Here is a 25,864-nt window from a genome sequence, read left to right as displayed (position 1 = left end):
GCTTTCATGGATTTGGAGAAAGCATATGACAGGGTGGATAGACAAGGATTGTGGAAAGTATTAAGAATATATGGAGTAGATGAGAAGTTGTTGAATGCTGTGAAGAGTATGTATGATGGTGCGAAGGCTGCAGTGTGTGTGGAGGGTGACCTAAGTGAATTTTTCTCTTTGAAAGTTGGGTTGAACCAGGGATGTGTCATGTCTCCATGGTTGTTCAATCTGTACATGGATGGGGTAATAAAAGAGGTACAAGGTAGGGTAGTGGATGTTGGAGTGGCCCTGGTGAGAGAGGATAGTGTTTGGAAACTCCCTGTACTGTTGTTTGCAGATGATACTGTGTTGTTGAGTGAAGACGAAGGGGAGCTTCATGGCTTGGTGGATGAGTTTGGGAGAGTGTGTAAGAAACAGAATCTAAACATGAATGTAGGGAAGAGTAAAGTGATGGTCCTTGAGAGAGGTGAAGTCAGTGAATGTACAGCGAGACTGGATGGTGAGGAATTGGAAAATGTGAGTAAGTTTAAGTACTTGGGTAGTGTGATGAGTAAGGATGGAGGTTTGGAGGGTGAAGTGCTTGAAAGGGTACAGCAGGGAAGAAAGGTTGCTGGTTCTTTGAAAGCAGTGATACGAAACAGGGAAGTGAGCATGGAAGTGAAAAAGTTACTACATGACAGTATTGTGATACCATCTCTAACGTATGGAAGTGAAGCTTGGACGTTGTTGGAAAGACACAAGTCAAGAGTGAGAGCAGTGGAAATGAGTTATTTAAGAGGAGCATGTGGAGTCACATGGAGAGATAGGCTGACGAATGAGGATATAAAGGAGAGTTGTGGTGTGGATGTGGATGTGATAGGAAGCGTTATGAGGAACACACTGAGGTGGTTTGGCCATGTGGAGAGGATGGAGGGTGAAAGACTGATGAAGAGAGTGTATGTGAGTGAGATGGAGGGGGGAAGAGGGAGGGGGAGGCCGAGGATGAGATGAAGGGATGGGGTGGAGAGGTATATGAGAGAGGGGGGTGTGAGTTGGGAGCAGGGCAGTGAAATGGCGGGGGACAGGGTGACTTGGAGGCGTTTTGTTTGTGGCCACCCCAAACAGGATTGAGGCATCTGGCAATAGATAGATAGACAGATATATATATATATCTATCCATCTATATATATATATATATATATATATATATATATATATCCATCTATATATATATATATATATATATCTATCCATCTATATATATATATATATATATATATATATATATATATATTATCATCCTCAGCCGTTGAGGTCCACTGCAGGACCGGCCTATCCCTACCGAGCAGGGATGATACAGCCAATGTATCTCCACCAAGTGGCTTAGGCTGTCTGGTTGAGAGAGTATGTAGGGTGAGAAGTGCTTGTAAGTGTAATTGTAGTGTTGTAGTGGCTTTGGATGTGTGTGTAGCCTGTGAACCAAGTGTAATCGTCCCACCTTAAGCCGATTGGGTGCAAGCATACTAGTATGCGACACTTGTTCAACCACAGCATCCCTTGTGTCCGCCAAAGTAGCAAGTGGCTTGGTGAATGCTTCCCAAAGTTTTTACAACTCTGGCGGGAGGCGAACCCGCGCTCACCAGCGTGCGAAACGCACACTCTACCACTGTACCACAGAGGCTCCATATATATATATATAGAGAGAGAGAGAGAGTATATATATATATATATATATATATATATATATATATATACTGTATATATATACTGTATATATTGAGTTGAGAGGTACAGTACAATCCCTGCTATCCGGTACCCAGACAAACGGAATACTCAGAAAAACGGGAAAATTCAAGGGCTGGTAAAAACGTCAGTAGTTATAACTGTGCACCATTTTGAATGGACCGCCAAACCGCCGTTTTATCGTGTCACGCGAGGCTGGGTGAAGTCGGACTAAGCGAGGTGAAGGCATTTCTGGCTAATGTAAATCCCTAGTAAATCCTCTTAACCAGCCCTCCTCCTCCCTCTTTCCCCTACTTGAATTCAGTCATCTTCCACACCCTCCACAATTTCCACAAATCACCAGTCTGCTTTTTACCACCAGACAGTAAACAAGCTCTCTTGCTGTTGTGTTGCTCTGATGGACGGTAATTTCAACATTCCAAAATGCCTAAAGAGCAACTAAACGTAAGCGTGTCGTCCCTACCTTGAAACAGAAGCTGGACATATGCAATAGACTTGAAAAAGGCAAACATTATAAAACACTGATGACCGAATATAATGTAGGAAATCCAATGATTTATATCAAGACCCAAGCATCCAAGCTCAATGAATTTTTCATGAAAAGCGAGACAAGTAAGTCCATTGAAAAAAGGCATACTCTTCATCGTTCGAGTGGTTTTGCTTAGAAAGATCTAGGGAAGCACCTATTTCTGGTCCTCTTATCCAAGAAAAGCAAGAGAGCTTCACAATAAAATGAATACAGAAGTCGAATGTGATTTCAGTGTTGGATGGTTAAATCATTTCAAAGACGGGCATGGAATTTGTAAGCCAGACATCTTGGGAGAGAGCAAATCAGCAAACGCCGGTGTTTTTCTTCCTAACGGACCAACTCTAACTTGCACCACATAAATTCCTCTTAGAACGCATGTGTGCTGGCAGAGATGAAAAAAAAAAAATGTTAATAGGAATGAAGGTTTACTTTGTCGGAAGAAAAAAAAATATATATGCTTGCACTTCATAAGTACGTCATGTATTTTATTTTGTGCAAAACAGCTGATTGGCGGCTGGTGAAGGGTGGAATGATGGAGGTCAGTCGGGGCCGGGACCGTAAACCAAGCTTGTGTGGGGGCACAGGTGTGATAATTCTACAGTGCAGTCTTAACATCAGTTCACCAATAAATGTTCAAGATTTTATCTCTTTATTTTTCCACTTTTATGAGTACAGTACATACAACAAATACTTCGGCAGTTAAGAGAATGGTGCAAAACAGTGGCGGAATAGTGGCGGTCAGTTGGGTCCGGGATTGTAAACAAAGCTGATGTGGGGACACAGGTGTCGTGATAATTTACCAATAAATATTCACGATTTTATTTCTTTAGTTTTCCACGTGAGTACAGTACATACAAGAAATTATTCGGTAGTTAACAGAATGGACTTGTGCATTTTGCAGTACCGGTACTGCAAGGCATTACATGCACGTGCATTATGACCATGGTGTGTGTTTACGGGGCAATTTTTCAGGTGGAATCTCTTAGTGTGCCCCCTGATGTGAGTGGTGAATACCTGAATTGTAATTACTACTGTGATAATGATCGCCTTTGTATAGATTTGAATATCAGAACTACGGGAAAAATCTGTAACCGGGAAGGTGAATTCCCCAAGCTGCCCGGTTAACTGGGATTGTACTGTATATGAGGGAGGGTGGAGTGAGTTGGGGGGAGGGTAGTCAAATGGTGGGTGACAGAGCAACTTGGAGGCGTTGTGTCTGCGGCCACACTTTGCTGGATTGGGTGTCGGGCTATAGATAGATAGATAGATAGATATATATATATATATATATATATGTATATATATATATACACACACACACACACTGCAAATTGAATTATGACCAACACACAGAATTGCTGTGGGAGAGTTGTCTGTCTTTGCTTTGTGTTTCCACCTCTACCAAGTGAATTTGGGGGGCAAGAAGTAACTGGCAACTCCTCTGGTGTTGGCGGGAGGTGGTGAAACACTCAGCAAGTCAGTGCTTGCCCAGAAACGAGAATGGGAATATATGTTCCCATTGCTCCGAGCTTGCACCTCCCTCTTTTTTCGTATGCATTACTGTTTGCCCTGTTATTTTGCTAGAGTCGAGTTGACATGCCTGGAAAATACTGCTCAAGGGATGAGAGGGTCCGTATCATTGCATAGAGGAGGGATAATGTCCCTATCAACACAATTTGTGAACGTACTGGATGCGCAGAGTCGACCGTCATGAAGAGTCTTGCTGCAGCACGCGGCCTGCCACCTGATGTCGTACCAGAGCACAAGCATGGCGTGGAAAGAAGAGGACGCCTTCCAGAGGTACAGATATGCTCCTGAAGAGGGAAGTAATCAAGAATCCTTGACTGACAGCAGCAGAACTGAAGAAAATGCATCTCCAGCTGTTACAAAATGTCTCAATTCGAACTATCCAACACCACTTGCAGAAGGAGCTAGGTTTGCCAAGCCGCACCGCAGCCAGGACACTGTTTCTCACTCATCGCATGAAGAAGCAGTGCATTCAATCTGCCAAGATGTATGCACACTTGATATCGGGTGGGTGGAGAGAAGTTATTTTTTCCGATGAATGCACATTTCAAGTGTTCCAGGTGCGTTCTGCCAAGGTTCGTCGCCCAGCCCCTCGTAGTCAATATGACCCTTCTTACATGGTGCCGACTGTTAAGCACCTACAATCAGTAATGGTATGGGGGTGTTTCTCAGGTGAAATGGGAAGGGGAAGCCTCTACTATCTTCCTAAGAACTTGATGATGAATGGCAGCTGGTACGTTCAAGCTCTGAAAGATCATTTGTTAAACTTTTTTGCTATTCTTGGATGCGATTTTTCATGCACGATTCAGCTCCATGTCACAAGTCAAGAAAGGTGACAAAATGATTTCAGGATAATCGGATTGAGGTCCTCGACTGACTTGGCAACAGTCCAGATCTAAATCTGATAGAAAACTGCTGGTCAAAGATGAAGAAAATCATGGGAGAGAAGCAGACACCTAATCTGGACAACCTCAAGACTGAACTGACAAATGTTTGGCGCAAAGAAATGTCCTTAGATTACTTTAGAGATCTAAATGATTCTATGCCAAAAGGCATCCAACTGGTCCTGAAAAACAAGGGGAAACATGATTTCATATTAATGAATGGCATTTCATGAACAAACATTGTGATATACTATGATTTCAATGTTTTTTAATACCTTGTGGGGGAAGGTCGTAAGTCAATTTGCGGTAGGTGTATATCTATCTATCTATCTATCTATTGCCAGACGCCACAATCCCGTAAGGGGTGGTCGTTTGACTTTGAGTTATTTGTTTTACGGGGAGGAGCACTAACCCTCCACCAACCCACTTGCTGACACGTAGGGAGCACGTATGGTTTGGTTATATGGTTACCACCCAGCGTTGTAAATGGTTTCCTGGCTTACAGGAAACAAATAAATATATACAGTAGGCTCGCACAGTGTGCGAGAGATTGGGAGGTCCACGACCTTGCGCACTGGGAATACATAATCTTATGGGAATAATTACATATGGGCGGTACCCCCTCATACCTGGACATTTTTTGGACCTTAGAGACATAATAAAGGTCATATTTTTCAGACATTGTACTACAGATATAGCTACAATAACAAAAATATGGGTAGTCACCCTAACAACAGTAGACAACAGGCCTGATGACCTTAAATAACATGGGTTCCGAGGTGCGGCAACACTTACAGCGCTGCACTCCCAACCGCACCTCCCACCGCACCAACACTTCCCTCCACAGACTCCTCTTGAGCACCTTCCCCAGGAGCATCAAAGTCACTCACTTCAGCCATAAACCCTTCAAAGTCCAATGCTGACACTTCTGACATTGCATCCTCTTCATCATCAACAGGAACAGAAGCAGACGATGTCACTGGTTCCGCAATTTCACCAACTTGAGCCCGCCGTGTGTAGGTTGTTATGAGCGTCTGTCTTCTGTTTATTTCTTCCCTGTGCCTGTCTGTGTAGAAACGGAAGAGTTTGTCGATACCAATCAGAAGTTCCTCTGTTCTTAGGTTGCTCACTTCCTGTTCCTTCACCTCTTCCTTGAGCTTATCTACGGCAGCAAGGAGCTTGCTAATGTTTGATATACACAGCTCAGTCCTGTCTTCCATCACGCTAGGCTGCTCAACTTGACTTTGCCTGGCAATGGGCTCTGCGTCAGCCTCGTCTATCCGTTGCATCACTTCCTCGGGAGGCTGTTCCTCAGTAGCAGTGTGCACTTCTTGTATGTCCGCCAATGTAACGTCCTCGAAACCTGGTACAGCTTGTGCTGCTGTCAGTGTTGCTACCTCAGCCTTGGCCAGTGGTTGAATGGCCGTCTCCTGGGTCATGCATAAGTGAGGCACGAGCATTCGCCACGCATGGTTCACCATTGCAGGTGTAATCTGGTGCCAGGCTTGTAGGAGAAATTCAACTGCGTCCTTCACTGTAAAATTATGCCAAAATGCCTCAACAGTCATGGCATCTGTGGCAGGTCGGGATACAGCTGCTGGTGGAGATGGAACGGGAGCAGATGCCTCATCAAGGTCTTCGTCGAGATCTTCTTGTAGGGCATGAAGATCCTCTTGTGTGTCGGTCTTCCTGCGTAGGTAGTCATACACTTGCTTATGGTAGAAGTGCTTTACAGTGGCAATTAGTTCTTGATTCAGTGGCTGCACTAGTGACGTCGTGCGGGGCGGCAGAAATACAACACGATAATCCTTCTGCAGATCTTCAAGGTATGGAGGGTGACTTGGTGCATCATCAAGCACAAGGAGCATCTTAAATGGAATACCCAGTTCCCGACACTTGGCCCTGGCATCAGGGACACACTGCCTCGTTAACCAGTCTGCCATAATGTTCCCGGTCATCCAACCATTTGCAGACTTGTACCAATACACGCCACTTGCATCAATGTTCGTGAGGTTTTTGTAGCACCTTGGGTGTGAAGCTGTGTGTACAACAACTGGCCTCATCTTGTGGCTCCCAGACAGGTTTACAGCGAACATTACCATCATCTTACACTTGTGGAGCTTGCGACCAGGGGCTTGTTTCTGTCTTTTAGCGATGTAAGTTGATCTGGGCATGGCCTTGTAATATAACGACGTTTCATCGATGTTGTAGATCTGGTCCTTGGTGTACTGTCCCTCTCCAATAATTGCTCTAAATATCGCAGGATACTCTCTCGTGGCCAGCTCGTCAGCAGAGGCACGTTCACCAAACACTTTCACGTAACGGAGTTCCTTGCACTTGAGAAAACGGTCCAGCCATCCAACCGATGCCCTGATAGGTTTTTCCACTTTAAACCTGCGAGATGCTGCCTTGTAAAAGAGCTGGGCTTGGTTCCGAATAAATCTTCCATTCAGTGGAACACCTTCCTTTTCCTTCCTCATTATGAAGGTGGCAAGATAGCGCTCCATTAGTATCATAGCACGATTTCCCACCCGTGAACAGCTGTCTAGGTCAGAGGCACCGTACGTCTTCACTACAGCCTTTATGGCTTCACGGTTCTTCCACACAGTTCTCACTGTAGATTCAGCCAGTCCCAGGGCTCTCCCGATGGCAGTGTTTCCTTGACCCTCCTCCTTCATCTTACTGATCTCTAACTTGGTGGCGTGCAGCAGAAGTTTCTTTACTCTTGGGGTTGGAGCCATGGTGCGGCGAAGTACAGGCAAGGATGGCGCAGCACAAAAAACACCATACGTTGTACACGACACGTTAGCTGTAGAGAGCAGATCCGAACAGTGCACGAGCCAGGACTGTTATGGCGCGCTCGCTCCCTTATATTCCAAGCTGCGCAGTAGAATGCCAGGGAATTTCTGGCATCAACATGACGACACGTGACGCGCTGTGTGAGGGGTGGTCGCGCACTAATAGAAAATAGCATTTCTGAGCCACTCCTTGCCTCTGCCTCGCGTTCTGTGTGGTAAACTTGGGCATTCAAGGTTTTTGGTTATGATTTTTGGTCACTCATGCACAACGCAAATCGCGCACTGTGATGACGCACACTGTGCGAGCTTACTGTGTATATATATATATATATATATATATATATATATACATAAATATATACTGTATATATATATATATATATATATATATATATATATTATGTATCTATCTATCTATCTATCTATTGCCAGACGCCTCAATCCCGTTTGGGTTGGCCACAAACAAATTGCCTCCAAGTCGCCCTGTCCCCCGCCATTTCACTGCCCTGCTCCCAACTCACATCCCCCTCTCTCATATATCTCTCCACCCCATCCCTCCATCTCATCCTTGGCCTCCCCCTCCCTCTTCCCTCCTCCACCTCACTCACATACACTCTCTTCGTCAGTCTTTCACCCTCCATATATATATATATATATATATATATATATATATATACATACTGCTGTATACAGTAATCCCCATACTATCCGGATGCCCAAAATCTGGACACCCCACCAACCGGACATTGTGGGCCTGGACCTTCGGAACCCAAAAATGGGCAAAAAAAGAAAAAAAATCCCCTCAAAATCCAAATTTTTTCCTACCCGTGATTTGAAATTGCCACGAGGCGCCAAACAGCTGTTTACACCACGGCCCCTTCACACCTTCCTTCCTTCCTCCCCCCCTCCCCCCCTCCCCCTTCCCCTGTCAGGGTTGCCATTTGGTATTTTTCATTACCAATTGTGGGTCAATTTGGCAATGAAAAATTCGTTTGGTAATGAATCAGAATAATGCATTACAAAACAGATTTTTCACAAGTATGATGATACACAGGATGGAGATGGTGGATTGTTTGCTCTCTCTGATTAATCTGCTAGCCTACATAGCGTGAAAATAATCAACATGCTATTAATTATAAGGAGAGTGATTACATGACTTGTATATATAATTAGTGAAGAGTAAATGCTAGCTTTACAAATTTGGTAATGAAAAGTTAAATTTGGTAATGAAAAGTTAAATTTGGTAATGAAAATTAAGGAGTTTGGTAATGTGGCCGAGTTGCGATCCGGCAACTGTTTCCCCCTCACCAACAGTGACTGCCTAACTTCGATCGTGAGTAAATGCTCATCGCAATGGATGCCACATGTGCTCGTTTTTTGTGAATAAACAGTAAATAAACTGCAATATCACGCCACTAGACCACACGGGAATTTACAGTGTTGTGCAGTGTTAAGAAACTAGAATTTAGAGTGCAAAGGATTAACTATGGAGTGCAAACTGGTGGTTGAAACTGGCATGGTGCAATTAACAGAATGTGTGATGCTAAACAATTATAACTCACACTGCAAAGAATTACTGTAAGTGTAGCACAACACTGGATTACTGTACGTGCTTCAAGAGCATTTTCACCACTGCCAAAGCCTTAGAAAAGGCAGCCACAGACGTGCTGTAAGTACCCTGGCTGTGGTACAGTCACTTCTAATTCCTCATTCTTTGGTTCCTTTTCATTTATTTCATGCTTTATGTCCATTATTGGTGTGAATAGGATCTTAAATAGGTTTAAATGGGTGCTATGCATGTCCGGCAGGGAGTTATTTAGGTGGCTTTCAAAGTTAGGCTGGGTTAGGGTCCTTAAGTACATGTCCAGGAGGCTGGGGCCCACTGTCCGGATGAGACCACTTTCTGGACATGCCTTTGGCTCTATTACGTTGGATATTAGAGGGATTACTCTCTCTCTCTCTCTCTCTCTCTCTCTCTCTATATATATATATATATATATATATATACAGGTATATATATATATATACAGGTATATATATAAAAAATATATATATATATATATATATATATATATATACACACTCAATCCTTGAGTAACACATGGTTGAGTAACACGTTTTTGTTCTAACGCGGTCAGCATAATGAGGCAAGTCATGTCAACACGCGGAAAAACTCGAGCTCACGCGGGAAGTCAGCTGGCCTGGCGACTAAATTTGAAAGTTGCACGCAATGACTTCACCCTCTAAACTCTGGGTACTTTTCCTGGGCACATAGTTCCATTCTGTATTGGTATTGATCTCAATACCACACCCTGCCACCTAAGCCAAGCAGCCCTAGTGGGATAGGTTAGATGTTAAGGTAAAAAAAATTTTGCCTGGGAAACACACTGAGCGTATTTTTGAGAAAAACCTATGGTTAGTTTTGAAACAACTGGGCGAGCATCGTTCCTGGCTGAGGGTTCCCGGTGGTGAGATGAATATGCATACAGAATGGAAATATGCTTCATGGGCACACTCAAGGCCAAATGGTTAGACAAAATTTATGGGTTTCGCAATTTCTGGGAACGAAATGGAACGAAAATGTATGCTAATCAGGAAAAAAAAAAAAAAAATCCATGTGTTCTCGTGAGTTAGGGTTCAGTTCCACATTCTTCATTCGATTTCATGCTTCCCAACACATTTCGGACCAACTGGGCATATGGTTATCAGTCCTTTCTCATGCTTCACCTAGTTCTTACCCACTCATAATGGGTTTTGCAGTTTTAAGGGACGAAATGCAATGAAAATGTTTGCTAGACAAAAAGTTACTCTTTTATCCATGTGTTATTGTAAATTAGCGTTCAGTTCTGCATTCTTCATTCGATTTAGTGCTTCCCAACACATTTCCAACTAACTGAGCATATGGTTATGTCCTTTCTCGCGTCTCGCCTAATTCTACCACACACTCATACTGGGTTTCACAGTTTTAGGGGACGAAATGGAATGAAAATGTTTCCTATAAAAAAAAAAAAAAAAAAAAAAAAAAAAAAAAAAAACGCCATCCACGGGTTCTCGTAAGTTAGTGTTCAGTTCCACATTTTCGTTCGAATTTGTGCTTCCCAACACGTTTCGGACCGACTGAGCATACGGCTATAAAATCCTTTCTCACATCTCACTGACTTTACCTCACAGTCATATGAATTTCGTAGTTTTAGGGGACAAAACTGAATGAAAATGTTTGCTAACCAGAAAAAAAAATTACTTCCATCCATGTTCTCTCACAAGTTAGCGTTCAGTTCCACATTCTTCGATCTTCTTCCTGATAGTCTTGTATTTTTCAGATTACTTACTGTATAGGAGGTAAATAATCATTTCATGCCAAATCTGTTTCCCCGTTGTTTTTAGCTGTGTTACACTGTGTCAACTCGTTTGACTCATCAGGGTTACAGTGAAAGGGCCTGTCCTAAATGTTTAACTACAATTGACCTAACCTAGCCTAACTATACCTAATAATTTAACCTAATCTAACCTAGCATCCAGTTGGGAAATTGGGAGACGAAAACCACCTTTGAGTACGTCAAGACAATCATAGGTACGGCTTAGGGAACGTGATGATAAAATGTGGGAAGTTTTTCTGCAGGAAGTTGTAATTTATCACCCTTAAAATAGTCAGAAAAACACCGAAAACAAACTGGAGGAATATGAATTGAATTGGTAAGGTCATTCTACTGATTTAACCCGCCCCATCCCTACGTTTTTGGGCCTTTTTTTTGGGGGGGCTCAAACATCCGCTTTTGGTGAGAAACATCGAAAATTCATAGAGAAATCGCTCACCTGAGGTTTAAAATACCGGATTTAAGTACGAATACTTCCTTACCTGACCGGGTTTTCTAACAGGCTGGCACCAAAGAAAACGAGTTCTATGGGAGGGTAACTATTTTATCCACTCATAAACAGTAATTATTTATTTACTTGGTACGAATTTATATGTAGTACAAGAGTATATTGGTTTTCAAACAGTATTATAGGGATTATAAGCATTATTTCACTCACTAACTCATCACCATTCATGACCTTTTTTTTCCCACATTACCTGATCATCATTTCTGACTGTTTCTTCCTCTAATGCTATGTAAACTTTGTCCTCCACATTGTCATCGATTGGGGAATCACTCTGGCCCTGAATGTCTTTATTGGCCAGGTCACTGGTAACAGGTGAATTGCCGAGACAATGGCGTGCAGGGGGGGGGGGAGAGGTTATGCGGTGTAAGGCATGGTTCCTGCTTGGCATCTTGTAGAGGAATAGAGGAAGGTGTCCCGTGTATACGTGCCAAAAATCACTCGCGAAATCCATCCATCCATCCATTGCCAGACGCCATGTATCCCAAACGGGGTGGTCAAGGGCTTAGAGTTAATTGTTTTACAGGGAGGGGCACTAATCCTCCTCCAACCCCACTTGACACGTAGGGATGCCAACAGCATCTGGTGTTCCCAGGCGGTCACCCATCCAAGTACTAACCAGACTCGCGAAATCACTTGCGAAAATTGAAAATTGTGCAAATTACAGACCTTGCAATGTTGCCGCGTTAATTCACGTCGCCGGGACGGCGCGGGTTAAGTAAAGCGTACGTTTACCGAAATGGCAAAAAAGTGTGGAGTACATGAAAGTACCATCATGACGATTTGGAAGGACCAGGAGAAGATAAAGATCATGCGAAGGAAGTGATGCGAACCTTGTAGCACTGAAAGTTTATATTTGTCCTGAAGCTGACTGAGAAGCTTAGGCCTATAAGGTGTTATGTGGAGCGTCAGAGAAATTGTCATTTTTACTCCTCCTTACCACCTTACCCCACGTAAATTACCCCCATTGATATGCACCATCAGGTAAAACAGTGATATAATCATTGTAATTAAGATCACCAATGATATTAGAAATAGCATTAACAAAAAAGTCGGGCTAGGTACCCTTATGTTGATATGTAGCTTCCCGGCATTCATTCACCACCCCCCACTGATAATGTTATTAAAGTTTCTCCTTCTCGTATCACGTGGCCTTCGGGAGAGATGTTAGGTCGTATGGTTAGACTAAAATTTATGGGTCTGGCAGTTTTAGAGGATGAAATGGAACGAAAATGTTTGAAACCAAAAAAAAAAAAAGTACTCTTTCATCCATGTGTTCTTGTGAGTTAGCATTCCATTTCACATTCTTCGTTCGATATCGCTTTTCCCAACACATTTCGGACTGACTGAGCAGTTTAGCCATATGCTTAGTCTGTCTGAAAAGTGTAGGGAAGCGCAATATCAAATGAAGAACGTGAAATGGAATGCTAACTCAAGAGAACACAAGGATGAATGTAATTTTTTCTGGTTAGCACACATTATTGTTCTGTTTCATCCCCTAAAGCCGTCAAACCCATGAATTTTCATCTAACTGTATGGCCTAAGGTCTCTCCTGAAGGCCACATGATACAAGAGATGGCGAAACTTTGACAACAACAATGGGGTTGAGGGGAGGGAGGAAAATACCATGGAGCTACGTATCAATTAAAGGGTACCCAGCCAAACTTCTGCTTTTGTTAATGCTGTTTTTAATGCCACTGATTTTTAAATAACAATAGTTACGTCTCATTGTTTTACCTGATGGTGGGTGCAAGTAAGGGTTAATTTACATGGGGTTAGGTTGTAAAAAGGGGTAAAAGTGAGTTATGAAAAGTCACCAGAACACATTGTACCATTAAATGCCAGTTCACACGAGCTGAATCACGGCCGTTTTCTTCGCCGATTTGCGGGGGGAAAATGCCGATTTTCGGCATTTTTCCCGGAAAGGTGTTCACACGTACAGGGACTGCAGAGGCAGGAACGCGGCAACAGTGTTTACAAACATAGATGGAGCACCGTACTCGTACTAGGTGTGCAGCTCTTGCACTTGCACTTTTCCAACTTCAAGATGAGCCCTCACGGCCGCGATTTAGCTCCTGTGAATAGGCCTTTACTCAGCTATCCGGGGCTTCAGGGGCAGTATGCATAAATTTTCTTAAACATAAATCATGTACAAGATTCCTTTACCTTTAACTCATACTTAAATAATCATACTTTTATACTCATGCTCATATCAGATACACCCAAACTGGAATAAACGTTAAAGTGAGATTAGTTGTGGTAGTTGTGTAAACAAGATGTCGTATTCGTCTTCGTTCCCAAAGCTTTGTCTTGTTCGGTGCTTCCATTTAAATCGGCCCTGCCTCTTTCTCCCGATTCCGGCAAAAAAAGACCGACATGTTGGTCTCTCCATACCGGCGAAAAAAGCTGCCGGAATTTCTACCGGGAAGCAAATTTCGTCAAAAAACAACTGCGATTTTGCTCGTGTGAACCGGCCTTTATACACACAAACATATTGTCTGAGTGATGCAGATTTGGGTACCACAGTCCTTGTCCAGTCCCTATTGCTCGCGGTACTCGAGGATTGAGTGTATATATATATACTGTATATATATACTGTATATATACTCTCTCTCTCTCTCTATATATATATATACTGTATATATATATATATATACTCTCTCTCTCTCTCTCTCTATATATATATATATATTTACTTCCTACGTGTCAAGTGGGTTGGTGGAGGATTAGTGCCCCTCCCTGTAAAACAATAACTCAAAGTCCTTGGCCACCCCGTGTGGGATTATGGCGTCTGGCAATGAATGAATGAATATACGGACATACAGAAAATGAGAGAGAGAGAGAGAGAGAAATTAGATATAGATGTAGATAGATATAGATAGACAGATAAACTGACAGAGAAAGATATAGACACAGATAATATTAATTTGAATAAATCCTCTTAATAATGTCTTCTTTCTCATTTGCACCCTGATTTTGGATAACCAGGGATTGATCCAACATTCTGTACTGTTTTGATTATATCAGCCCTGACAACTAAGCAAAGAGTCGTAAATATTCGTGAAATTATATCACCTCACCAGTAACAAAACAAGGGCATACAAATGTATTCGGCTAATCAAAAGTTTGCAAGCCTCATGACCATAAACTCCAACCAATAACGTATATTGCTATGTGAAATATAATGAATACTGAATGTCTCACACTTATGCAACTTTCTACGTCATTTACTCACTATGACATAAGTTTGTGATCCTGATTTGACACTTTTGTCCCAGTCATGGCTGCTCTTACTCAAAATCGGAAAACACTGATACAATTTAAAGTAAAGCTCATTTTAAAACATGTTAAATGTTGAGGGTTGAAATATGTTTAATCCCCAAATACAGTACATAATTAAACAGTAAAAGTATAATCTAATATAATGCCACAGAAGAACATATTTGGTATAATTTGTCGTTTATAATACTAATACAGTAAAGATGTCTTTTGTAATTTCCTAGGATCTTAACCTGTACCATCCCAGGCATTATTGCAATTTTATACCCACCCAATCCCGGACCAAAAACGGAAAAAAAATTTATTGCATAAAACAATCCAAAAGGACATATAAATCTAGGAAAAGCAAAAAAAAGGTACTCCTTATAGGAGAAATAAGAGCAGAATGGCTGTCTGTCGTGTTTTTAGCCCAGTTTCCCAAGCCGTGAGCAATGTTTTCCCACCCACCAGGGCGGGATGAGAGAGAACGGGGGGAGGAGAATGGAGGATTCCCCTTTCTCAATGTCCTCCACTGGCTCATATTCCTCCCCAGAATAGTCATCCAGGTCTTTCGCTTCTGAAGAATCACTAAATGAAGGGACAGAAGGGTCCATGTGACAATTTCAACAGCCTCCTCCAGCCCAATGAGGCAGAAAAATGGCACGATTTTCGTGACATCCTAACGCTCTGACGGACAGTAGCACACTGATGTTACCCATCCACCCAAAACCAAACTCAGTACTACAACTTCCTGGACATAGTGTAGCCAATACATTAAGCTACTCCTAATAAAAAAATTAGCTAGATTAAAGCAGTTTGAGACGTGCTATAGCGCTCGGATTTTGCTGTCAGCACCATCATGTCGCTAGGATTAATCGAGACGTTTTGTACTGTCGGCACCATGCCGATGGCGGGATTGTACGGGTTAAATAAAGTCTAGGCCTTTCAGCTGTATATTAATACAATGTGTTTTTTCTTCTTGAATATTAACATCTGATGCAGTTGTTGCAAAATAAGCTTTAACCCACACAAGCCAATACTGCAAAGAGAGGCACGAATAAAAACCAAGACTATAAAAAGTAAAGTGGGTCATGGATGACATTTTATACAACTCCTTGTTCTTAGATTAATTCTGAGCAGAATGTGTGTGTGTGTGTGTGTGTGTATTTACCTAACTGTATTTACCTAATTGTGATATACAGGAAATGAGCTACGTTTGTGGGGTACGTCTCTGTTTCTCAGTAAGTCAAATTTAGCTTTAAACTCGTTTAAGTTTTTAGACTGGATGATCTCTTTGTCCAGGTTATTCCACAGGTCTATACATCTGTAAGGAAAACTAAATTTCTTGATATCCTTCAAGCAGCTTAGTTTCTTCAGTTTCATTCCATGTCCTCTTGTTACTCTCTTATCCCATACAAACAGATCTTCCTTGTCAATTTTATCTACTCCCACCATGGTCCTGAACACTGCAATCATGTCTCCTCTCTTTCTCCTTTCTTCTAGGGAAGGCAAATCCAGCTTTTCCAACCTCTCTCTATACGACAGATCCGCCAGACTGGGGACCATCTTGGTTGCTGTTCTTTGTATTCTTTCAATCTTGTTTATATCTTTCTTTTTGTGTGGGGACCACATTACTGCTGCATATTCTAACCTGGGGCGAATCATGGCCACTATCAATCTTCTCCTCATCCATATAATGAAGAGCTACTCTTATATTAGTCAGGAGTTTATACATCTCTCTAACTGCCTTGTTAATGTGTTTTTCAGGTGACAAACTGTCCTGGACCAGCACTCCCAAATCTTTCTCTTCTCTCGCTTTTGTAAGTGGTTCATTACCCATCAAATAATTCACTGATGGCCTCTTGGTACTTTTACCCATTTCCAATATTTTACATCTCTTTGCATTAAATTTCATTTCCCACATCCGGCTCCAATCGTGTATCCTATCCAGATCCTCCTGCAGTATTTTACAATCCCCCTCAATGTCTACCTTCCTCAAGATCTTTGCATCATCAGCAAACAGACTTGCATAACTGTTCACTCCATCTACCATGTCATTTACATAAATCAGGAACATTACTGGTGCCAACACCATCCAGACATCCTGTCCTTTATTACTGTCCTCATTTGTCTGTCTCTCAAAAAGTCCTGTCACCTTTGCCACCTACGATGTCAACAGAAGAGCTAACCCTTACCTGCAGTGCTGGTAAGCATTATTTGTCAAAGTTGGTGATTACTTGTACATGGATATTAGCCAGCAGGAGAGCTGGGCACTTCCACAATCACTTCTGCAAACCGCATATTCCGCAACTGCAGAAGTGTGATTTCATTTGTGGATCTGCATTTGCGACAAAGTCTACGCAAATTTGCAATTTTAAGCTTACGGAAACACTTCTGCAAGCGCAAATCTGCCCACGAACATGTATGTTATCTAACCCGGCAGGCGGCATCTGGGAGAGTCGCTGGCTTGCCGGTGCCACCCGCCACTCCTGCACTGTTGCCATATGTACGATATATACTGAATATATATGATAAACTGACTTTCAGTACAAAGTACAATAGCATTTTCCATTATCGTACATTTTGTGTGATAATTTTATCATTCTTTCAAAAAGAAATAGAGAGAGAGAAAGAGAGAGAGAGAGAATGGCTGAAGATCAGATTCATCTCTTTTTGATATTCACTGGCTTCATATCAAACTCTCAAGAAAGGAATGAAAATGGGTATAAGCCAAGAGGGAGCAATGTTTGAACTTATGATTAAATAATAAAGCATAACATCGTCATACCAAGTCATATTCTACTTTGCATTGGAGGGCTCCTCACTACATTATCTTAAAGATATACTGTATGTGCTTTATAAGGGGAGGGTAAGAAATAAGGATATAAGGATAAAAGTCAGCAAAGATTTTTCCCCAAATAAATAAAAATATAAAGCCTAATCCAAGATCAATTTATTTTCCAGATTTTTATACGTTACAATGTATGCTACTGATGTATACTACATTGACAGTAGAAAGACCTGTTTAGCATACAAGCCAATAACAAGATGAAAAGTCCAAAGATGTGCTACAAAGCCTCCCAGTACACCTAGAATATGACCAATAGTTGAAATTTCAAACTGTTAGACTTATAGCATTGTCAATGCCAGTATTTCAATCTCAACAAAAATCATTAGATAGATAACTGATTAAACAAGAAACATATGAAATGAAACTGAACACAATTAACCACTTTTCTTACCAAACAACCAACTTTCCCCACGCGGTATCAATACTGTATGTTGGAGTTGTCTTAGTTGTTGGAGGAGTCTGACTGTGACTAAGGAGTAATGCCTGAGGAGGTTAGAGCTGAGGAACAGAGGTGGACTGGTGTGTCAACTTGCAAAGTGTGAGCTTTGAGGTGCAGTAATTTAATTCATTTATATACAATAGTGAAGGATTTACCTTTGTTTTGTAGTAAAGTCTTAAATACAGTACTAGTAACTGAAATACATATTTCAGTATTACTATAATTTTATATATCTCATTCCATACTTTAGACAATTTCCAAACTTCATAGTCACCCATCGTTAGTCAGAATAGAGTAAATAAAGATATAATTGTAGTGGATGAGTAACTAGAGATGATTTTTAACCCTTTGATTATGAAAAATATCATCCTAAACTTACTATAATCCTCTAATGGTATCCAGAATAGAATGAAACTGATGCCATAGTACTGAAAAATCCCAGTCCTGTCCAATACTCGGGACACTGGGCTCCAATGGGTTAATCACAGTACAAGATGGCAGGTATGTAATTCTCATTACCTACCAAAGATGTGCAGTACAGTGTAGCAGTGTTGTGAACAAACAAAAATATAAAACAAATAATTAAAAAATTATACATTTTCTACATGACAGAAATAATGAGATAATTAGTACAGTACTGTACAGCTAACATTTTACGTAAAGCAGTCACCAGTATTTTCCATTCATACTTACCAAATGGAATCAGATATTCCAGAATCTCAATACAGTATCTCTTCTTATGTATCTGGGTTCTGATTTTCTCCACCGCTTTACAAATCAATCTTGGCACTGACACAAGTCACATACCAAGTCTTCTATCCCACAAATCAATGCATTACTGGAAAAAATTGGACTCAGATAGCTGAGATCTAGCCCATACCATGATGGCTCAGGAAGTTCATTCTGCAAACTTCCATGAGATAATTTTTAAGAACAAATTTTTAAAAAATTCCAGAGAAATTCTGGATTTGAAATCAAGATGATCCACAGCTGGTTCACTGCATTAACACCTCGGTCCATAGACACAGTTTGCATATATTGCACTCCGGCTAATGCCAGACTTTTTATTGGGCTTAGGAAGGACTCTTTGAGGTGAAGGGGTTAGAAACATTCTCTTATAACTCCAGTAAAGAATATTACCCTGTACTATTCTAGAGCTAATGTTGAATAATTTTACTCAGCTTATGAATAACCTCTAGGAGTGAAGTCATTAATCATCATCATCATCTAATCCTGTGTTGCCCCATGACCAGCCTCACCCATCCCTGAAGTGGCATTACGTGAGCAATAAACCCCAACCACCCCTTGGATATAAACATGCACTGCCTCAATCCAACTAGAGCACCTTAATTACCCATTAAACTACCAGGAGCCATAATTTGGTTATATGGTTACCACCCAGCATAGTAAATGGTTTCCTGGTGTACAAGAAACCATTTGGCTTGTCACTCTGTGTAGAGTCACCTGTAGACAGAAAGTAGAGGAAAGAATGACAGAAGAGTAAGGAAGAAATGGAAGAAAGGAAGAGAGGAAAGCGCAGTCAACCGAAAGCAGCACTACACTGAGTGAATGGATGGTGAGCAAAGTCAATAATATCTTGTAGTAAAGAAGTGTATGTAAGTGAGGTGGAGGGAAAGCAAGGCAAGGGGAGGCCAAGGATGAGATGGAGGGATGGAGTGGAGAAGTATATGAGAGAGGGGGGCGTGAGCTGGGAACAGGGCAGTGAAATGGCGGGGGACATGGCGATGTGGAGGCAATTTGTTTGTGGCCACCCGTATGGAATTATGGCATCTGGCAACAGATAGATACACAGATAGTAAAGAAGTCCCTTGTGAAAACATTAACATTACCCTTTCTCCCCCTCAAATATTCTCAGCAGGACTTACTTCCAGGATATATAATTAACGTCCAGATCATTCTGGTGTCTGTGCAAGAGATCTCCCTTACTGTGTCACCAACAGAATACTGTACATGTATAATGAATAATCCTTTCTTTATTGCATCAGTTTCTGAAAATATGCTCTATATATAATTAACTGTCCCATCATGAAAAAAAGTCAATTCCAAATTATCCCCTTTTTTTTATAAGTGCCCAAGGCTAGGCTACTGCAATCACAAACATTTTAATAACGTAAAAGGATAAATCCACAGCTACAACCAGATGTTACCAACCAGGGGAAGCACCATAGAATTTTTCTGTCTATCATCATCGGATACCGAGACTGGTGGAGAAACACAAACATACAAACCATAAAACTTCTCTCTCTCTCTCTTTTCGGATTCATGTAATAAACAAGTCATACAACAAAAAAATATTTATACTGTTATACAGTGTTGTATTATAAGTACAGCATTGCAATGCATCTTCTCCAGGATGGTGTGTATACCTCTAAAGGGCAGTTTAATTTCTCAGTGGGCTACTGCTCATTACACTTACATTAACAGTTGTGCTAATACCAGATCATTCAGCAATGAAGTGATTCTAAGAACAACAAAACTGTTCTACATGAATAAAGTACATTTTACTGTACCTATTTTGTATTCATTTCAACTGTACATTATTTGTGTACTTAATATATTTACACCACACTTACTTTTATATGAAGTTCCATCTTGAATCTTTTCATCATTGAGAGTCTTCCAGGGACCATCTGTGCGATACTCCACATCATAGTAGGCGACACGAACATCCTGGTTGAGAGGAGGAAGCCAGGAGATCACGTAGCCATCCGAACCATCCGTTGCCTTTTTAACCGACACATTCCGTGGGGGCATTGGTGGGGGGCCTAGCGGAAGCGATCCTTTGTCAATGGGATACAGCGGCAGCGGGAGTACAGCAGAACGGCGGCAGTGGTGGTAGTGGTGGTTAGTGTATGGTGATTGTGGTGGTGGCAGCAGAGGTTTTGGTGTGGTGATTGTGATGTGGGTGAAAGGGTGTAGTGGTTGTGAAAGAAATTATTGAAGTCATGGTTAAGGAGATGGTTGTATTAGTGATTGATGTTGTGGTACAGTATTAGTGTGGATATCAGTTAAGTGAGGAATGGATGAATACAGTGAACTTACAGTAATGTTGGCATGATATTTTAGTTGTAGCATTAGAACAAACAAGTGATAATGTGAATGTTGTCATGATGGTGTGAAAAATGAATAATGTTGTGAAGGCCATAGATGTACATAATGGTTGTTATGAAGGAAATTTATGTATAGAGGGTGGAAAAAGGCAGAAACAGATGCAGAAGTAGAGAAGTTAATTTATAAAGAGGTATTTTGTTAGTGATGGTTGTTACAATACCGAGGTAGAGTTTATTGTTAAAAAGCATTGTCATAACCATGTTTGTGAAGGTAATTACAACCAAAAAGAGATTTTTAAGACATTATTGGATTGAGAAGTATTAAACAATTGTAGTGAAAGCAAATCATATTATGATGATGATGATGATGAGATTAATCAACATTTATTAAAAATGGTGAATGATATTGCAGAGGTGATTAAAAAGGTATTTTTTTTGTAACAGCCAAAGTTATAAACAGACCAGTCAGAAGATAAAAACGGGTAAAGAAATGGGGTAATCAGATTTGACACAGGACAGAAAATGCACCAGGGTCATGAATTCATGGATTGTGATGAATCATTATGCAAAATAATGGTGGTTTTGATCAGTTATTTGGAGTTGCCAAATTCACATTTGTATTATTTTAGGAATTATTGAAATTTTAAGACAGCAATAGAGCATCGCAAAATATTACATACATGACAAAATTGAATTTGTTACAATTACAGATAAAAAAAAAAGAAAACAATAAGGAAATAATATATATGGATCATAATTTAAAGAACAAAGGTAATGAGAGGCAAATTTGATACCAAAACAGCAGTCCAAAATTATGTAAATGAAAAACAAAGATAAAGTAACAAGTTATAACAAGAAAGTTTAATTAAGCAATAATGAATGGTAAATTGATTGTGATCGAGATGGTGGTGGAGGCAATGGAAGCAGATTCATGGTACAGTAACATGGTTGTTGTGGTAGGTTTTGGTTATAAATGTGATACCAGAGATTGAGGTGGTGGTTGTTATGGCAGCAATGGTTACAATTTTATTAATGTTGTTGAATGTGGCAGAAATGTTTGTGGTGTAAGGTTGTTTGTGGTAGTCATGGAAGTTATGGAAGTAGTAGTGGTTGTGGTGGCAGTGGTGGTGGTGGTGGTGGTGGTGGTAGATCGAGCCATCCAGCAGCCAACGGGTGACAAGAAGCCAGCCAGCCGACCAACCAAACGGGGGGGCGGCAGGTGGCAGGCATCAGCGGCAGGTAAAAAGAGATCAAGACGAAAAACGTGACAGATACGAGAACAGCTCCAGTCCAGAGGGAGGGAGTTAACAGTGGTTTGTGGTTAGTGAGGTTCAAGGTAGGGTTGCCGTAACAACTCTCCTAAGGACTCTCTTATAGGCTCAGTCTTCTTATTATATACTGTATAGCATTATGTATTTAATATTAATTCTAGTTCTTGGCTTCCAGATTTAAAAGTGGAAATATAGCAATGTGATGAAACACAGACAATAACTGAATTTTTTATTTAAAAGGGTCTAGGCTACCAATAATTAGATGTTATTTAGCTTCTTTTATTTACTTGCAGATGATAACTTGAAGAAAATAAGCATATATTTAAAATATGATTAAGGATATTATACTAACTTCATTAATACCTGCCATTCAAATAATGCTCAAATGTAAAGTTTTAATCTTAAAATTAAAAACAGTATTAATCAAAATATGTAACATGTATGAACATTCTTGAGGGAAGACATCTGGATCATGAAAAAGATTTTGTGAAAAATCTACGTTTAACAACAAGCGAATCGCATGCCATCCATGCATCTGAACAAAATGGCGTCCATAGAAGATGGAGGCGAGACATGAAAGATAAAGTAGTGGAAGGAATGTCAGAAGGGAGTAGTCACTGTTGGTTTGTTCTCAAGCCAGAAACAAAGGAAAAATCAAGGTGATTGGGAAAGTTGAGAGCTGAGGAGCTGAAGAGACAAGGAAATAGTACAGGGTTCAGTATAAACAATCGCTGGATCTAAGGAACATGGTACCAGGCAGGGCTACTGATATTATCAGTAGAAAAGCCTTGCAACTGTGGGATATGCCTATGGCACAAAAAAAAAAAAAAAAAAAAAAAAAAAAAAAAATGTTGAATAAAGAGCAGCAGCACATGAGCCTATAAGAATCTGTGCAAGGACTGGGTATTTAAAGGTAGGTGCATGATTTACTAACAGTATTCAGCCCTCCCAAGTTCACATCATTTTTTTCCACTTCCATTATGAGCTTTGAAGAAAAATTTCAATTCAAACTTACTTTCATCTCATCAGCCAGACCCTCAATATACTGTACATCTTATTTTACCAATACCTTTTGTACACAGTCAATTTAATGACAATAATGTCTAACTAATTCTTGATATAATTTATGTCCATTAAATCTGGGATTTGTCTGCACAGTAAAAGATTAAATCCTATTTTACAGATTTTTTCTGATTTAATAAAACCATAATCATTAATATGGGGGTTTGGTTATTAAATAGAGTAACTGTCAGTTTAAATTCTTTTACAGTTTACCATCATCCTTATGCCTTAATCCATAATGAAAAATTACAGTCTGCTATCTCAAGAAGTTCTTGATTATTTCTATGAAAATTTAAGAAAAAAATATGATATATGATAAACTACATATTGCTCTGGACATTCAACATTATCATAATATCTTACCTATTAACCCACTGAGACTGGGAATGTGTTTTATATTCAGTTCTTGCCTTCTCCTGGAGATTTTATTCAGCTAAAGACATAGTTTTGAAGGGGTTGATACAACCATATTAAACCCCATCACTTCAGGGAGCTCATCTTATGCTGAACCAAATCCTCTGGATGCAGCGAGAATAAACTAATATGGATGTCACCCAGATTCAAAGGTCTAAGATTTCAGCAACAAAGATTTTACTGCAGTTTCTCATTCAAGACATAGGGGTGGTAAAATTCTGGATTCTGAACTTGCAAAGGCTTACTGCACAACAAGCAGGTGTATAAGAGAAGGGACAGAGCAGCAACACAGGAGTAACTCTGGGCTGGGGGTGGAGGGACTACAGGGAATAACATCACAACAGAGACGTGGAAAGTGCTGGGTTTTCACAGACCACAGGGAAAAACCTAGGTCCATATAATGTAGTGGGATCTTTAAGGAGAAATCAATGGGCGACCAAAGAAGCCGTCACACACAGAAAGAAAAGTATCACAAAGATAACATAAAGTGAGAGGCCGAGGTGAGGTGCAGGGAGAGGGTTATGAGCTGAATTACCCACGCTGATTTTGGTTTCAATAAATGAGCAAGCAATGGATATTTAAAGTCAAAATTCAAGTGACATTATGATAATTATTATTATTTTCATTTTTCTTTAACTTATGGTACAAACTGGAGGGAATGTGAAGCTTTTAAATCTACTAATTCTTCTGCCAAGGTTGGGGTTACGTGGGGCTACTGACTGATCTCCATACTGTGTACTGTTGTTTGCATGAGTGTATGGCTTCAAGGGTAATAAGTGAAGCTGAGGAAAACTATTATGAAACACAATGACGATTTCATCTAATCAGTATTGATGAATATGATAAACACAACAATATTTCATCCATATTATATGAAACATAAATACTGTACTTGTGATAATTATTTATGCAACACTGAAGAATCTGCACTTATTGAACTTACAGTTTTGTAGCTTGAAAATGATTTGACTGATAAGTAGCAAATTGTAAGATATACATCTGTGAGCATCAAAATAGCAGATTAAATACATATTACTGGTAAAGAATGCATGCAATGTTTTGGTGACCAGGCATCTATGGCTGACATTATATCTGCATGATAAGATATACCTATGCTTTGCTTTGTTGACGGTAAGTGATGTACCTGTTTTTTGCTCTTGAAATATGATGTTAGCTTTACTGTACACAAACACACAGAAGAATAAACCATGCATATTCTACCTATGCATATGAAAATTCAAATATGTATGCTTGTGTAATATCAGCAAATTGTCAACTTTCACCAACAGCTGCTGACTTACTGCATTAAAATCACTCAGTTTCCACCGAGACTAAAACAGCACCCCATCTAGTTCAAATAATGGAATTACTCTTCAATTTCCAAATCATATGTTTCAGTCATCAGATGTAAACTACATGAAAACACCCACTGAAACAGTTTGGGAGTTTGTAAAACCCTACTGACTGAGAAGTCTGCTTTTCCTGTCTGTCTCTTGTCAACCAACAGGTTTTCTCCAACAAATTCTGCAACTAATCTTCTATCACAAAATCTGACTTACTGTATTAAAATCACTCTTAAAATTACTCTAAAACAGCACCCCATCTACTTCAAATGATGGAATTACTCTTCAATTACCAAATCACATGTTTGTCATCAGATGTAAACTACATGACAACACCCACTGAAACTGCTTGGGAGTTTGTAAAACCCTACTGACTAGGAAGTCTGCTTTTCCTGTCTATCTCTTGCTAACCAATGTGTTTTCTCCATCAGATTCTGTACTAATCTTCTTTCACAAAATATATAAACTTTTACAGATCACTCAAGTCGTCAAAATGGTTTTAAAGAGAGTCTGAACCTTTTCCAAACTTACATAATATACAAGTCTATACCCTTACTAAGGCCCCCTTACCCTTTGAGATCATCTACGTACTAATGTCTCTGTTGTTTCTCTAAGGATATGAAAAGAGTGGCTACTACTACCCACATATTCCTTGTGCCATAAATGTAACTAAAAGGAGAAAGAGCTGGTTACTGATAATCCTCCACCATTGAAAAAAATCTCTCAGTTAACAATTGGGATGCACTGTTGGAAAAGCAACCAGTGAGAGATCTATCACTACATAACCACACAATAATAAATGCTTAATGGCAGTATGTGTTTAGA

The 25,864-nt window shown here is 40.3% G+C and overlaps 1 protein-coding gene across 1 annotated transcript in view; it reads right to left on the bottom strand.

Moving 5' to 3' along the window:
* LOC145399138 (protein turtle homolog B-like) overlaps positions 1-25,864 on the bottom strand; it is a 348,093-nt gene that overhangs the window by 86,497 nt on the left and 235,732 nt on the right. Inside the window, exon 13 of the mRNA XM_080271876.1 lies at positions 20,473-20,664. Coding sequence (XP_080128002.1) covers positions 20,473-20,664 — 192 coding nt within the window. The remainder of the gene's footprint in view (positions 1-20,472; positions 20,665-25,864) is intronic.

The sequence above is a fragment of the Coenobita brevimanus genome, chromosome 47, assembly GCF_032717465.1.
Source record: "Coenobita brevimanus isolate Jiangsu-jjx chromosome 47, ASM3271746v2, whole genome shotgun sequence".
Taxonomy (NCBI): domain Eukaryota; kingdom Metazoa; phylum Arthropoda; class Malacostraca; order Decapoda; family Coenobitidae; genus Coenobita; species Coenobita brevimanus.
This window is presented reverse-complemented; position numbering and strand designations above follow the sequence as displayed.